This window comes from Bos indicus, chromosome 20, assembly GCF_029378745.1.
Source record: "Bos indicus isolate NIAB-ARS_2022 breed Sahiwal x Tharparkar chromosome 20, NIAB-ARS_B.indTharparkar_mat_pri_1.0, whole genome shotgun sequence".
Classification (NCBI taxonomy): domain Eukaryota; kingdom Metazoa; phylum Chordata; class Mammalia; order Artiodactyla; family Bovidae; genus Bos; species Bos indicus.
Genome location: NC_091779.1, coordinates 63628301 through 63644186, shown reverse-complemented (window position 1 = coordinate 63644186; position 15886 = coordinate 63628301). Strand labels below are relative to the sequence as shown.

The following is a 15886-nucleotide window of genomic DNA, read 5'->3' as shown; positions in this document are numbered from 1 at the left end:
ACTTGCAAATAGGTTCAAATATTTTCTCCATGTGACTTTGCGATTACACTATGAGAAATATTCAGTCATTTGCATGATAACACGAGTTAAATTATTGATAGGTCAAAGGACTTTTTATAATAGAGGTCTATAGGAAACATTTCTCCCCCATAAGTAAACTCAAAGGAGGATAACTCATAACCTGCTATGAAACTAAAGAGAATCACAATTGATTTATGTAAATTTTTATTTTCACTAACAAAAGCACTGAGTTCAAGACAATTTTCAATGCTAAGTGGTATCTTGCTATATTTTAATTAGATTCACATGAAAATATTAAAATGAATTTTATGCAATCTATTTTAATTAAAATAAATTTTCCCAATTCTTCCTTGGAGAAAGTGGGCCACTGTCATGCAATTATGCACAATTATAACTCATAAAGGTCAAATGGCAAGTATAAGACTAGGAGAACAGGGAGAAATACTGGAGGCAATTTTAATCAAGGTTTACATGCTTAAAGACTCTGAAATCTGACAGGAACTCTGGAAATTACCTGCAACGGCCCCTTGTGTGGTAATGAGCATCCTAGATCCTAAGAGAAGAGATAGAATCCAGCCAGGATCATGAAACTGTATGCCTGTCTGGGGCATTAGACACCAGACAGCCAAAACCCAGAGAGAAAAAGGAGCCTCGTGGAAAATGTCTATGGTCCTGGGATGTTCATGAGGCCGAGAGATAGGTATGGAGTCCTGAGACAGGTATGGAGCCATCATACATGGCAAAAACATGGATGAACCTAGAGATGATCAAACTAAGCAAAGTAAGTCAGAAAGAGAAAGACAAATGCCATATGATACCACTTATACGTAGAATCTAAAATACAACACAATTGAACCTTTATTGATGAAACGGAAACAGACTCACAGAGAACAGACACTGCAGTTCCCAAGGGGGCGGGAGGGGAGGGATTGGACAAGTTGGGAATTTGGGGGTAGCAGATGTCAACTCGGAGAAGGCAATGGCACCCCATTCTAGTACTCTTGCCTGGAAAATCCATGGACAGAGGAGCCTGGCAGGCTGCTGTCCATGGGGTCGCCAAGAGTCGGACATGACTGAGCAACTTCACTTTCACTTTTTACTTTCATGCATTGGAGAAGGAAATGGCAACCCACTCCAGTGTTCTTGCCTGGAGAATCCCAGGGATGGGGGAGCCTGGTGGGCTGCCGTCTATGGGGTCGCACAGAGTCAGACATGACTGAAGCGACTTAGCAGCAGCAGCAGCAGCAGCAGATGTCAACTATCACATATAAAACAGATAAACAGCAAGGTACTGTAGAGCACAGGGAATTATATTCAACAGCCTGTAATAAACCATAATGGAAAAGAATATGAAGAGGAATGTATATATATATGTATAACTGAAACACTCTGTGGTATAGCCAAAATTAACACAATCTTGTAAATCAACTACACTTCAAATAAAATTTTTAAAAAAATACTAAGTGCTGTCAGCTAAGACACTGAAGATAGGCCTCCAAATGAGTCATAACATTAAAGTTGCAAGTCCAAGTAAGCATGAGTCCAGCATGGCTCACTCCAGCGGGGGTTTTTCCCTATGCATCCTGTGAAACTGCTCTAATTCCTATAACTGGCTCAGGCTCTCTAAACAGCCAGCCTGCTGGGTAAACTTTAATCAATAAACAAAAGCAGAATGTGGCACTATCCCCTTAAGTGGACATTAAACATTTAAAACTCATTTGGAAGATGGTTATGAGACTCAGTAAGCATGCTGAGAAACATGTTGTCTTGAAGGGTCACTATTTTCCCCCTCTTTAGTGGAACAGATATTTAAGCAATCAACAAGGACGTAAGTGTGAAGCGTCTGTCGTGTGTCAGGGTGTTTTAGCAGCCACTGCATGATCGGGGTAAATATTCTAGACCATGCAGTCAAGGGAGCAACCGTGCAGACACAGCAAGCTGTTAGGGCTTCTTATGCAATGAACTCCACAAGAGAAGAGGAGCCTGGAGTGGCAAATATTTTACCAAGATCCTGCCAGCATCTTCTGCTCAGCTAGGAAAATCGAATCAAGACGTTGATGAAACGTGCTTAGCTGTAATGAAATGTTCCTGTAGACTCTTCTAGAGTAGAATCTCGTGCAAAATGACCCCAATGTATAAAACTAAATGGTGAAATTTGAAATATACCCCAAATATCAAGATCTTAAGTATCAAGGTGACCCAGTCCTGCCTTTATTGCTCTCTCATCCATGCTTTGTTATACTCTCTCAGACTGTTTGTAGAGAGCACAGAGAAGTGTTTAGGGGACATAGCTGTGGCCACCTGCTCAGCTATAAAAGGAGCCATTTCAAGGACCGACTGGGCTCTGAACAGTCATGGGGAATCTTCTGTGTCTGTTCTTGATCAACAGTCTTATCCTTTCTTAAGAACGGCACTTCCTTCCTAAAGCCCCATCCTCCTGGCCCAAGGCCTGCCTGCTCCTCCTCAGCGAAGATGGAGTCCTAGGCAACCCCCTCCTGCTGACTGCCCTGCATCCTGGGTCCCCCGGTCTCCCTCCCCTGGGCTCCCTGGGGGTTGGGTCTGCTTCCTGGGAGCTAATCCCTCACCTGTGCCCCGTATCCTGTCCCCTCCTACAGCCCTGGGGGCTCTGCCTAGTCAATTCCCTCCCCCTGTCTTTTCTCTCTTCCCCATCACCATTTAAAGAGGATTAAGTAATGCTCTCTTAAAAGCTATTCCCTATCCTCATGTCCCTGCCTACTTGAAACAATAGTTCTCTATTTTTATATCTATTCCTTCAACTCACACACATCCCTCTGTTCATTACCATGTAGTTTCATCCCCATCACTGCTCTGAAGCTGCACTGATAAATGTTGTTTGCTAAAGGCTGAATATGTCCTGTAGGTGACACCACACATGACACTACCCTTATGGCAGAAAGCGAAGAGGAACTAAAGAGCCTCCTGATGAAAGTGAAAGAGGAGAGTGAAAAAGCTGGCTTAAAACTCAAGATTCAGAAAACTAAGAGCATAGCATCCGGTCCCATCACTTCATGGCAAATAGATGGGGAAACAATGGAAACAGTGACTGACTTTACTTTTTTTTTTTTTGGCTTGCTCCAAAATCACTGCAGATGGTGACTGCAACTATGAAATTAAAAGACGCTTGCTCCTTGGAAGAAAAGCTATGACCAACTTAGACAGCATATTAAAAAGCAGAGATATTATTTTGCCAACAAATGTCTGTCTAGTCAAAGCTATGATTATTCCAGTAGTCATATATGGATGTGAGAGTTGGACTATAAAGAAAGCTGAGCACCGAAGAACTGATGCTTTTGAACTGTGGTGTTGGAGAAGACTCTTGAGAGTCCCTTGGACTGCAAGGAGATCCAACCAGTCAATCCTCAAGGAAATCAGTCCTGAATATTCATAGGAAGGACTGATGCCGATGCTGATGCTGAAGCTGAAATTCCAATACTTTGGCCACCTGACGTGAAGAACTGACTCACTTGTAAAGACCCTGATGGGGGAAAGATTGAAGGCAGGAGGAGAAGGGGATGGCAGAGGATGAGGTGGTTGGATGGCATCACTGACTTGATGGATATGAGTTTGAGCAAGCTCTGGGAGTTGGTGATGGACAGGAAAGCCTCGTGTGCTGTAGTCCATGGGGTCAGAAAGAGTTGGACGTGCCTGAACAACTGAATTGAACTGAATATGTCCACCCAAAAGATATGCTGAAGTCGTAACCTCATGAACCTGTGATGATTATGATTTTATTTGGACATACAATCTTGATGTAATTAATTCAGATTTAGTCATGCTGGGTTAGGGTGCGCCCTAAATTCAACAGGGCTCCTATTTTTATAAAAAGAAGAGAAGACAAAAACATCTACACAGAGAAAATGCCATGTGACTACAGACTCAGGGACTGCAGTGATGAGTCCACAAGCCAAAGAACACAGGAGATTGCTGACAAGCACCAGAAGCTAGGATGTGGAAAAGAAGAAGTCTTCCCTGGAGCCTTCAAAGAGAGCACAGCTCTGCTGACATCTTGTTTTTGGACTTCCAGCGTCCAGAACTATAAGAGACCACGCTGTTGTTGTTTTAAATCATCTAGTTTATAGTATCTGGTTACAGCAACACTGGGAAATGAATACACCATTGCTGACAGTTTCTAGGAGGGTAGCCATCTGTTCCAGTTTTCTGAAAATACAGTAGAGTTTTCAGTGCAGGTGCTAAGTCATTTCAGTCGTGTTCAACTCTTTATGATGCTATGGACCACAGCCCACCAGGCTCCTGTGTCCATGAGATTCTCCAGTCAAGAGTGGGTGGCCATGCCCTCCCCCAGCGGACCTTCCCGATGTCTCTAGGAGCTTTCAGCGCTACACCCCAAAAGAGCCTGGGGGAAATCAGGGTGAGTCTGTCACCCTACCTTCTGGCCCAGATACTCTGATGGCCACTTCCCTCTTGAAAAACCTCTCCTTCCCTGGTACCCATGACTCCAGCTCTCAGCTAGTTAATTCCATCTGATGGCAGTTAGGAACTCAGATTTCTCAACCTCATCTCACCATTTTAGACTTCCCTTCTTTACTCCATCTGGAAGCAACAGCCAAGAACTTGGGGCTCGCACTCCTGGTCCCTCCTTGAAAGCATCAACAACCTCTTCTGTAGATTTCCAGAATCCACCCAGTTCTTCACATTCTGCTACACATTCCACAGCTCAGGCCCTCCTGCCCTCTTCATGGCTCCCTTTGGTCACAGCAGCAGCCCCAGGGTAGGCTCTTTCCACTGCCCGTTCTCCACCTTCCATGCTGAGCCTTTGCAGACAGAGGGGGCCTTCCAGAGATGCCTTCTGAGGCCCTACATTATTAAATCTTCCCTCTAAGTCTCATCTTCCTCCACCTCCTCTCCATGATCTAAACAGATTTCATGGCTCACTGGTCTTGTCACTTGCCAAAACCTACTGGGCTCCCTCCGTGAGACTCGTAAACACATTCTCACAGTCATCTGGGACTCAGCTGTGATCCTGCAGCATCCTAGAAAGCGTCCTCAGCCACTCCTCTGCTCAAGCACTCCTCTGAAGCCCAGGCTGCTGGTTCAGACAGCTTTTCCCTGGACTCCCACGCACATGGCAAAGACACCTCTGTGAGGACCCTTAATAGAACATTACACAACGGCCCTTCCGGTCTGTATTCCTTAAGACATTCTAAACCCTTAACAGGAACTGTGTTTTTTACCTCTGTCTCCTTGATATTTAGCACAGACTCCGGTACATAATAGGCACCTGAATATCCACTCCAAATGTTTTTTAATTGATTGATTAATTGGAGGATAATTGCTTTACAGTATGATGGTTTTTGCCATACAATAATGCGAATGAGTCATAATTATATATACATATGTATGTGTAAATGCATATATCTACATGTGTATATGTAGATATCTACATATACACACACATATCCCACCCTTTTGAGCTTGCTTCACCCCTCCCATCCCACCCCTCTAGGTCATCACAAGACACCAGGCTGGGCTCCCTGTTATAATGCAGCTTACACTACTTACCTATTTCACACATGAGTATACAGGGCTTCCCAGGTGGCACTAGTGGTAAAGAACCTACCTCCCAATGCAGGAGATGGCAGGCAGGTTCAATCCCTGGGTCAGGAAGGTGCCCTGGAAGAGGGCATAGCAACCTGCTCTTGGTATCCCATGGACATAAGGGCCTGAGGTGGGGGCAGCACTCAGAGTCTGACACGGCTGAAGCAACTTAGCATGCGTGAAGAGTATATATGTCAATGTTGTTTCCTCAATTCTTCCTACCCTCTCTCCCCCACTGTGTCCACACGTCCTTTTAAAAATGTAGTTTGAAAGTATGCTGACTACCACTGATGCACTATGCATGCACGTGTACTCAGTAGCTCAGTCACATCTGACTTATTGTGACCCTGTGGACTGTAGTCTCTGCTATGCTTCTCTGTCCGTGGAATTTTCCAGGCAGAATACTGGAGTGGATTGCCATTTCCTCCTTCAGGGGATCTTCCCGACCCAGGGACTGAAGCCATGTCTCTTGCGTTGGTAAGCAGGTTCTTTACCACTGAGCCACCTGGGAAGACTTTGATGAACTCTGGGGTTGTCCCAAAAGCCAAAGCCTAACAGGGTGCTCCACTGGAAAGGTTGGTAGGAAACAAACACTCATACCAAGAACAAGGAGAATGTAAGATGGCACAACCCTCATGAAAGGGAATCAGGCAAGACCTAGCAAAACCACAGGTGCATTCACCCTTTGACCCAGCAATCCCAATTCCAGGCATCTCTACCAATAGCACACTTGCAAAAAATACCAAAAGACTATTCCAGGAGGTACTGTGCATTGTAACACTATACATGATCACGTCCCCCAGTAAGGAGTTGTTGAATAGACTGGAGCTCATTCCATAGATGAGAGCCATGTGACTATGAGAAGTGACATAAATCCATGTTACTGAGGCATGGACTCCAGGGCATATCCTGATGTGAAAAAATGCTCAATAGAGAGAATTTTTTGTATACATGCTACTTTTTAAGAAAAGAGGGTATGAATATATTTGTACATGTATATGTGTGTGTGGAATTCTATTTATATTAAAAAAGAAACAAAAATCATAAACTCTAAGTAAAAGGTGAGCTAAAAGGAGAAAGGAGGAACAAGGTAAGGAAAACAGAGTGAAGTCAGTTTCTCCAAACACCCTCTTTAATTGGGCTTTAAAATATTACAGAATTATGTCAATTTTGAAAAATCTCAAAAACCAAAAGTGAAATTAACTATGTTTCGAGTTGATGGCCCAACCATACAAACTGAAATTCCTTCAATTTCAAAGCAGTAATTTTGCTTCGATTATCTAGTGCAATTCACACCCTGATGACTATAAAAGAAAAATCACACGAAAGGGTTTTCTGTAGTCAACAAGGACTAGAGTTGCACACAGCCATTATTCTGAAACAACTGAGTGTGTATTGCAGGAAAAGACAGAGGAATAATTACACTGACCTGCAGAGACAGGAGTCTGTGCACAGCAGAGAAAGACAGAGACATAGAATGGAAGAGGTCCAGAAGAGATCCCTAGAGTCCTCGAGATGAACTAGAAGCATCCAGAACCAAAGTGTGCTGTGGAGAACACTTTCCTTAGCTCTGCACACTGACAAGACCTCTCTTTGGCCACTCCTATGCTCCAATCACATAAAAATGACTGCTTCTCAGGTCAATGGAAGGAAATGGATAAGAGGAGTGAAAGGCACCTTGTTATCCCAGAGAATAATGAAGCCATCAAAGGCCACTCGAGTTGTCTCAGAAAAACTCAGGAGGCAACCTCAAGAGCGTCCCCGCCCCTAAGCTTGAAATGTGATCATCGCACCATCTACAAGAATAAACGCTGCAATTAATTGAAATATATCAAATATTGAAATCCATATATTAAAAATAACTCTAAAAAAAGCAAACAGAACATTTTATTTGTCCCCTTTGGATAATGTTAGAGAACCAACTAACTGGACTGTATAAAAAATGGCACAGGAAAGAAAAATAAGCATCCACTCTGCCTTTCCTATGTCAGATGCACCCTTAGGAAATTCAAATAGTTAAGGAGTGAAAGTTACTTTATGTAGAAGTAACTTAGCCATTAAGTGAAGGAAGAGAAGGAAAAGGTAAGACTCCTAGTTTTGCACCCATGAATGAGTCAGCAGATTTAGATGAATGAATGAATGAATGATCATCAGTGACTGATTATTTCATAGCCCAGTGAAGGACAGGGCACCATCCTTGACACAGTAGAGACAAAAAGCTGCATACCTGAATCCGAGTGGCCTCTCATCATCACTCCTAGTTTACAGAAGCAATGGGGACAGAAGAACATCTCAATGACACCAATGGGAAGCACTGTGGAAACTCTCCAGGACAGTGAACCTAGGTTTCTTTAAAAATGAACGTGCAAGTGGAGCAACAAAAACAACACAACACAGCGAGAGATGAGGAGACTCGAGAGATACACCAACCAGCCGCAGTGTACGAACGGCATTCCATTCCTGCCTCAACACAACCGTTAACAAAGCAGGGAGCGAGCACCCCTGAGGCCATCAGGGGTTTCACAGCACTCCCGTGACGCTTGCTAGTTTCGTGGCGTTGGTTTACGTCTGGGCTTTTGATTGTTCTGGTGTGATTACAGTAGTATGAATTCCTCATCTTTGATATTCAAGAACTGAACTGTCATGACAAAATTATATGATTTCTTGAATTCGTTTCAAAATAATTTGGTGAATGTGGGTGGAGCATGGGTGGGGATTTAAAAGAAAAAAGACGGGCCATGAATGAATAAATCCAAGGGTTGAGTGTTCTTTAGACTTTAGAACAGATTCTAATTTTGTATGTATTTCAAAATTTTTGTGATACAAAAGTTACAAAATAGTAAAAAATAAAAAACTAGTGGATGAATTATTAAAATACAATGTCTGATCATACTTGGCTTCATGATATAAGTGTGATTTCCTTGAAGACAGACACAAAGACTAGTTTACTTTTCATCTTGAATGCCTATAAGTGTTGAGGGGTAAAGAACTCTAAAAACTTTTGATGAATTAAATAATAAAAGAACATGTACACATAGTAATCAATTGACCCTGCAGATCTGTGGAGATATTTGAGACAGCAAAAGAATTCTGTCTGCCATGCAATGCCAGGTAAAGACAAAGGCATACGCTGTGTGAAAGGACTCGGGCTTTGTTGAGAAATGCTGAAGTGAAGAATTTTTTGTTTTGCTTGGTATGTTGTTATTTCTATGGGCCACATTTTTCTCCCCTGGTTCACATGCCTAGGGGGCTGACAGCACCTGTCAAGTAAACGTGGCCTCAAGGATGGGATTTTCTATCTGTGATAATTCTGAGCTTGAATTCTTCTCAGTTTCAAAATACAAAATATTCGCGATGGGGGATTTCGTATTTTTGCTCTGATTTTAAACTAAAGTCACAGAATAACAGAGTGATAACTGCTGCTATCCTAAGCATGAGACTTGCACTTCAATGGTGCCTTTGCAATGTGAGCGTGCCTGACTCTCACCTTTATAGGAAATGACTGGGTGCTCTGCTCTCTGGCACAGAGACGCATCTGTCTCTAGCTGGGCGAGTCTCCACCACCCCAGGCTTGAGAACAGCCACGCGATGACGCAGGGTCCCTTCATGATGGGCAGGAGACCGTCAGCTCCGGGCACTTGTCTAACCAGAAGCTCGTGGTCCCGTCATGTGTGGAAAGTGCCTAAAACACACAGAAGAGAACAAGTTCATGAACATGGGCTCAGGTTTTCAGTAGTTGGCCTTTTGGTAAAGCCTCAGCACTCTAGTTAAAAAAAGAGAGAGACTTGGAGTACTTAGAAAAACATCCCTTTTTCTGGAAGATATTTCAGAAATGTATATATATATATATATATATATATATATATATATATATATATATATATAAATACACACAGGCTTCCCGGGTGGTGCTAGTGGTAAAGAACCCACCTGTCAAAGCAGGAGACATAAGAGACATGGCTTCCATCCCTGGGTCGGGAAGATCCCCTGGAGAAGGAAATAGCAACCCACTCCAGTATTCTTGCCTGGAGCATCCCATGGACGGAGGTGCCTGGTGGGCTACAGTCCATGGAGTCACAGAGTTGGACACAACTGAAGCGACTTAGCATTTATATATATATATATATATATATATATATATATATATATCTGAATCCAGACCTCTGTTCCTCCCAATGACTTTATGAGATAACCCATCCATTATAAAAGGGAAAATATTCACGCTTAAGCTCTGTCGAGTTGTCATCGTCACCCCTGAACAATGCACTTTAAGACTTTTGATCATCGTTTGGTTTTTCCCTTGGAACACCATTCTTACCTCCCTGTGCAGACACAGACCTGTATGTGGAAGCCCTCTGAATTCCTCCCCTTCCCTTTTCAAAATACAAAAGCCCCTATTAAATAGGGCCATGAGCATTGCCCTTTCCTAATAACCTGATTAACATCATGCCCCCAGCTCTTAAAACTCATCCACAGTGAGTGAGTTTATCCTTTGAAACTTACTGGTGACCTGGCTGCAAACTTTCTGGCTAGCGCTCAAGTGTGAATCAAATAAAACCTAAGCGGAGCACCTACTGGGTGAAATGAAATTACTGCGCTGGGAGCTGAGAGACTTTAAAGAGCATGCATAATTTAAAAGATTAATAAGCTTTAAAATAAGATAGGCTTATAAAAATAACGATAATCCAAGCTGTTGGAAAACCATAAAAAGAAGCTGGGGTGCTGTGAGAGTTAGGGGAGAGAGCACGCTGCTATTTAGGGGAATCAAGGATGGGCCCAAGGAGGACTTCATATTTGAGTTTAATTGTAGAGGATAAAGAGGATTTCAACAGACAGAGATTTCTGGAAGTAATCCAGAAGAGGATGAAAAGACGCACTGGATGGGGTAAGAGGAAGGATCAGGCTATACGTGCTGGGAACAGTTTACTATACTCGATCTGGACCCCAGAGGATGTAGAGGGGAGAAGGGAGAAGCAGCTTAGAGAGCAGGTTGGGTTAAGATTTGGAAGGTGAATGATACTAAGTTCTGAGGTCTCTATTTTCATAACAATAACCTACCACAGTATATTAACATTAGAAGTAATGTTAACAAGATCATTCTCTCCAGAGTGCACACAGGAAATTGGATAAAAAAGAGCATAAAAGTGGAGAAGTTAAATTGAAGCTATGGCAATTGTCCAGAAGAGGAATAAGTGGATCTGTGATTTCAGGGGGCTTCAGTGTCAACAGAAATTAAGGCAAACCCAGTAAACACGCCATGTAATGGGTAAGGGGAAGTCCAGAAAATTAAAGATGTCATAGATTCTTCAACCTGCCTCCCACTGAAAGCTGGATCTGCGTCCCTTCCCTGCAACCCTGAATCTGGGTTGGCTCTCTGACTGCTCTGCTTGGCGGAATATAATAGAAGTGATGACACCCCAGCTTCCAAGCTCTCACCCTTAAAGACTGGCAGTTTCCACTTCCTGTCTCTTTGATCACATCCTCTGGGGCACTGAGACACGGGGTCAGAAGTTTAATGCCCCTGAAACCGCCAAGCCAGAGAGACCACATACAGGTCCTCCTAGCATCATCTCCCACATAGTCCGGGTTCCCGGTCAGCCCCACCAAGATGCCTGACACGTGAATGAAACCCACTGAGTGACTCCAGTAAGTATCCCAAGGGCACAGGCATCAGTTAGTGGAGCCTGGCCCAACTTCCTCATAAATGGCCATTGTTCCAATCTGTTAAATGTGGAGGAACAGAAAGCAAAAAGCACAGACGGACTCAAAGGATGTAAGTCCCTTTGAGGACAGTGAGGCCGTTTTTTTTTCCAAATATGAAAAACAACAGAAGACGTTTTAGAGGAGGATATGATCATTTGGTTTGGTGCGTGTTGGGTTTAAGATGCTAAGAGAACATTCAAGGAAATGCAGCAGACTGTGGAAAATCCATGGCGGATGCTCAGAAAAGAAAAAAAAAAAAAAAGAATCAGAGACAGCATATAATATTTAGAATGGTTAAAATCATGGGTGTGGTTCAGACTCATGAAACATGAGACGGGGAAAAATTGGCTAAAGAGAAGTATTTATTTAGAAGTTGTTAAAGAAAAGTAACCACACAAAAATAACAGAAGAAACACAGAGCATCTCACAAATATAGCACCACGGGGGCCAAATTAAGCTGCTGGGAGGACAGATATAACACACTTTAAAAAGAGACCTCATCAGCTGTACCCTGATGAGGCAGAGTGAAGGCCACTGGCTGTATTTAGTCAAAGAACAGTCAGTGGTCAATTTTGGAGTCAGTTTCAGAAAAACAGGAGACAGAATCCATGACGCAAGGAGCCAAGAAGGAAATGGATGAAGCAAAAGAGGGACAGGATATGTGTGGTACCTTGAATGTTAGGTGACCCCAGAAAATTCGATGAAGTCAGATAAGCACTAAGAGATCAAAGTTCTGAAAATTTTAGGATACAGAAAAAAATGATCATTAAGTATGTCTCCTTTTCTGAGGAGTGGGGAGTGGAGACGAGAATGCAGATTTTAGAGGGAGAGGTAGTATAAGACCCAGAAAAACAGGAGACAAAGGACTAAGGTTCCAGAAGAGGAGGTGCTTGTGAAAAAGAAGAAAAGGGTTTCATCTTTAAAAACAGGGTGTGTTCATGAATATATGGTAAGGGACTGTACAGTCCATGGGATTCTCCAGGCCAGAATACTGGAGTGAGTAGCCATTACCTTCTCCAGCGGATCTTCCCAACCCAGCGATTGAACCCAGATCTCCTGCACTGCAAGCGAATTCTTTACCAGCTGAGCCACAGGGGAAGCCAAAGAATACTGGAGTGGGTAGCCTGTCCCTTCTCCAGGGGATCTTCCAAACCCAGGGATCGAACCCAGGTCTCCCACATTGCAGGCAGATTCTTTACCAGTTAAGCCATCAGGGGAGCAAAGAGAGGGTGGTTATGAAAGGAAGAAAGGGGCTTCATCTTTAAAAAGGGGGTGTGTTCATAAATATACAGTAAGATATCAAGATAGTGATGAGACAGAGATGATATCTCAATATATGAGATATAAAGATGGAGAAAGCATGAAGTGGAGGGTACGTCGTCTTTCACAGTCTCCACCTTCTGATTCCTGTTGACTCAATGTTCCCGGGGTTAGAAATGTGCAAATTAGACAGAGAAACAGATGAAGGGGCTGCAAATCATGAAGAGGCAAGAGAATGGTGTCCATGGGAGGGAGAGTCTGTGAGCAAGAAAGGTGGAGGAAGAAATGCAGAGAAAAACTGGGGTCCAGAGGCACCTCCATCCAGTGGGCCATGGCCCCTGCCCAGAGACAGCACATTGTCATGGACAATGGAGTCCCAGTCACTGAGGAGTGGGGCGCAGAGATGAGAATGCAGATTCAAGAAGGAGAGGTAGAATAAGACCCAGAAAAACAGAGGTGCCAAAGGATTATGGTTCCAGTAGAGAGGGTGGTTCCAAGAAGGCGATGGCACCCCACTCCAGTACTCTTGCCTGGAAAATCCCATGGACGGAGGAGCCTGGTAGGCTGCAGTCCATGGAGTCGCGAAGAGTCGGACATGACTGAGCGATTTCACTTTCACTTTTCACTTTCATGCATTGGAGAAGGAAATGGCAACCCACTCCGGTGTTCTTGCCTGGAGAATCCCAGGGACGGGGGATCCTGGTGGGCTGCCGTCTATGGGGTCGCACAGAGTCAGACTCAACTGAAGCGACTTAGCAGCAGCAGCAGCAGCAGAAAAGGTGGTTATGAAAAGAATCAAAGGGATTATAAAATTAAAAGCATGGTTATAGTGGATTATAAAATTAAAAGTATGATTAATTCACCCTTGGAAGTGGGGTCACAGTCTGCAAAACTGGAGACTCCTCTAGAATGCCAGCTTAGAGGTGAATACAGGGACCCACAGGGAATCCTGGGGTCCCTGTGACCTGAGGCTTATGACGTTTCACCAAATGACGTATCTTAATAGGAGTTTGGGATTAACACAAAGACACTATTATATATAAAACAGATAATCAAAAAGGACCTGCTTACTGTACAGCACAGCAAACTCTACTCGATATTCTGTAATAACTTACATGGGAAAAGAATCTGAAAAAGAATGAATGTATGTATATCTAGAAATAAATTACTGTGTTATGCACATGAAACTAACACAACATTATAAATCCATCCTTTGCTGTTGTTTGTTTAGTCACTAGGTTGTGTCAGACTCTTTTGCAACCCCACGGACTAGCCCTCCAGGCTCCTCTGTCCAAGGAATTCTCCAGGCAAGAATACTGGAGTGGGTTGCCATTTCCTTCTTCAGAGCATCTTTCCAACCAGGGATCGAACCCACGTCACCTGCATTGGCAGGCAGATTCTTTACCCAACTCTACTCCAATACAAAATAAGAAATTAAATTTTTAAAAAGAATAACACCTGTCAGAGGTGTTCGGGTGTAATTCTGTTCTGTTCAGAGCAAGGAGATGCAGAGCACCCTCACCAACCCTCTCGGGAAAGGTTGCAGCTAGATTATCACTGCCCCACATCAAAAAAAAATGGTGATGATTAAAAAAATATATAGGAAAGCTAATGAAAGTAACACTGTAGCTCAACAAGCGCTAGCTGGCTTTGTGACAGGCAGGACAGCAAGCACTGACATCCACACCCAGCACCCACCAGGCGCCCAGAGCTGTATTTCGGACACACCAACTCCCTCTGAACAGCATCCATCACGGAGATGGATGGGAACACGGCCACCTCGACCTCTGAGACTGAGCTCACGTCCCCTTAAGGCTAAAAGCAAGTTCTTTCTCTTGCAGATCGCTTTTCGTGTGTCAGATCCAAGGCAACCCAGAACCCACTCTGTTATGTGGAACAAGCCACACAGACAACCGCCAACTGTGACTGTCTCACGTTCACGACAGCCATGCATTCCTGTCTCAGTCCTGACGTCGCTGCCTCCCAAAGGAAAGGTGAAGAAAAATAACACAAATGCCCGATCCGTCCCCTCCCTGGGATTTTGGAAGTGATGATTAGAGAAGGAAATGCCGTGTCAAGTGAAAAGAGCAGCTAAAATGGGAGAGACCCGTGGTTTGATGGGGAGGAGATGAAATTACAGGTTTGCCGTGTTAGGCTAAGGGAAGCACATTTAATGAGAACAGGTGATTTTTAGAAGTTTATAATTTTCAGACTATAACATGTTACCTTTTTTTCCCTAAAATAAAGGCACTATAAACAGTCATCCTGGTAAGGTGCCAGGGAGGGACATGCAGAGTCGTCATTTAGATCAGGGTTTTCTGAGCATCCTACCATCAAAACTAACTCCTTGAATGGCCTTTTACTCTAAGTGGGCTCAGATATAAACATCAGGTCCTTCCATCCTGGACTTTTGCTTCTTAGTGGATTACCATGGGGTGGGGAGAAGCATCTTTATGTCAGCAAGTTCAGTGCTCCTTCTCGGACATACTGATATTTAGATCCAGGCAGTTCTTTGTTCTGGGAGCTGTTCTGTGCATTTGGCACCACCCCGGCCTCTCTCTACCCACTACCACCCAGTAACCAGTAGCGTCCCACTCACTATCTGTGCCATTGAAAATTGCCTCCAGACTTTATCAAATTGTCCTGGTTGATAATCTCTGATTTGAATGTGTCAAAACACCTCTCCCTCTTTAGAAATAAAAGAATCTATCATCACTTGAAAGAGGCTCTGTGGGAGAGGGAGAGGGTGGGGAGATTTGGGAGAATGGCATTGAAACATGTATAATATCATGTATGAAACAAAAAAAAAAGAAAGATTACTTCAAAATATGCTTACAAAATCATCCAAGTGAATTTGTATTGAATCATTTCCGGAAAATTTCAAGAAAAATGAAAGTCACTTTAAACATAACTATTTAGCTCCATTGGGGAAATACATGAGGAAAGAATTTTCAAAGGATCAATTTCAGGAAAAGTTGTTCGAATTCCATCCTATTATCTCTGGAAAATTAAAAGTATGTTTGGTGAGTTGATACTAAGCAAGTGATTTTGTCAATAGGAAGATTTATTACAGAGAGCCTGTTTGGGCTGTGCAATCAAATCATTTTCGTTGCAGCTTCTTCAAAATGCCTCAAGCCTTCTTTTCAGTTTCCTGATGCGGGAGGGAGGAGCCCTCTATAAGCTCGATCTAAAGAAGCAAAACTCTGTATATGTGTGTTTGTGCAATAAATAACATTTCCCATTCACACCCACACTGCAAATGAATAGGCTTTGGGGAACAGAAAATAACTGTTGCTTTTAGTAAAAAAAAAAAAAAAAAATTACT

At 43.2% G+C, this 15886-nt stretch overlaps 1 protein-coding gene across 6 annotated transcripts in view; it reads right to left on the bottom strand.

Moving 5' to 3' along the window:
• Positions 1–15886, bottom strand: part of SEMA5A (semaphorin 5A) — a 572726-nt gene that overhangs the window by 353959 nt on the left and 202881 nt on the right. For all 6 annotated transcript variants that reach the window (XM_070774864.1, XM_070774868.1, XM_070774863.1 and 3 more), the window contains one exon: positions 9086–9280. In XM_070774864.1, coding sequence (XP_070630965.1) covers positions 9086–9206 — 121 coding nt within the window. In that variant the 5' untranslated portion in view covers positions 9207–9280. The remainder of the gene's footprint in view (positions 1–9085; positions 9281–15886) is intronic.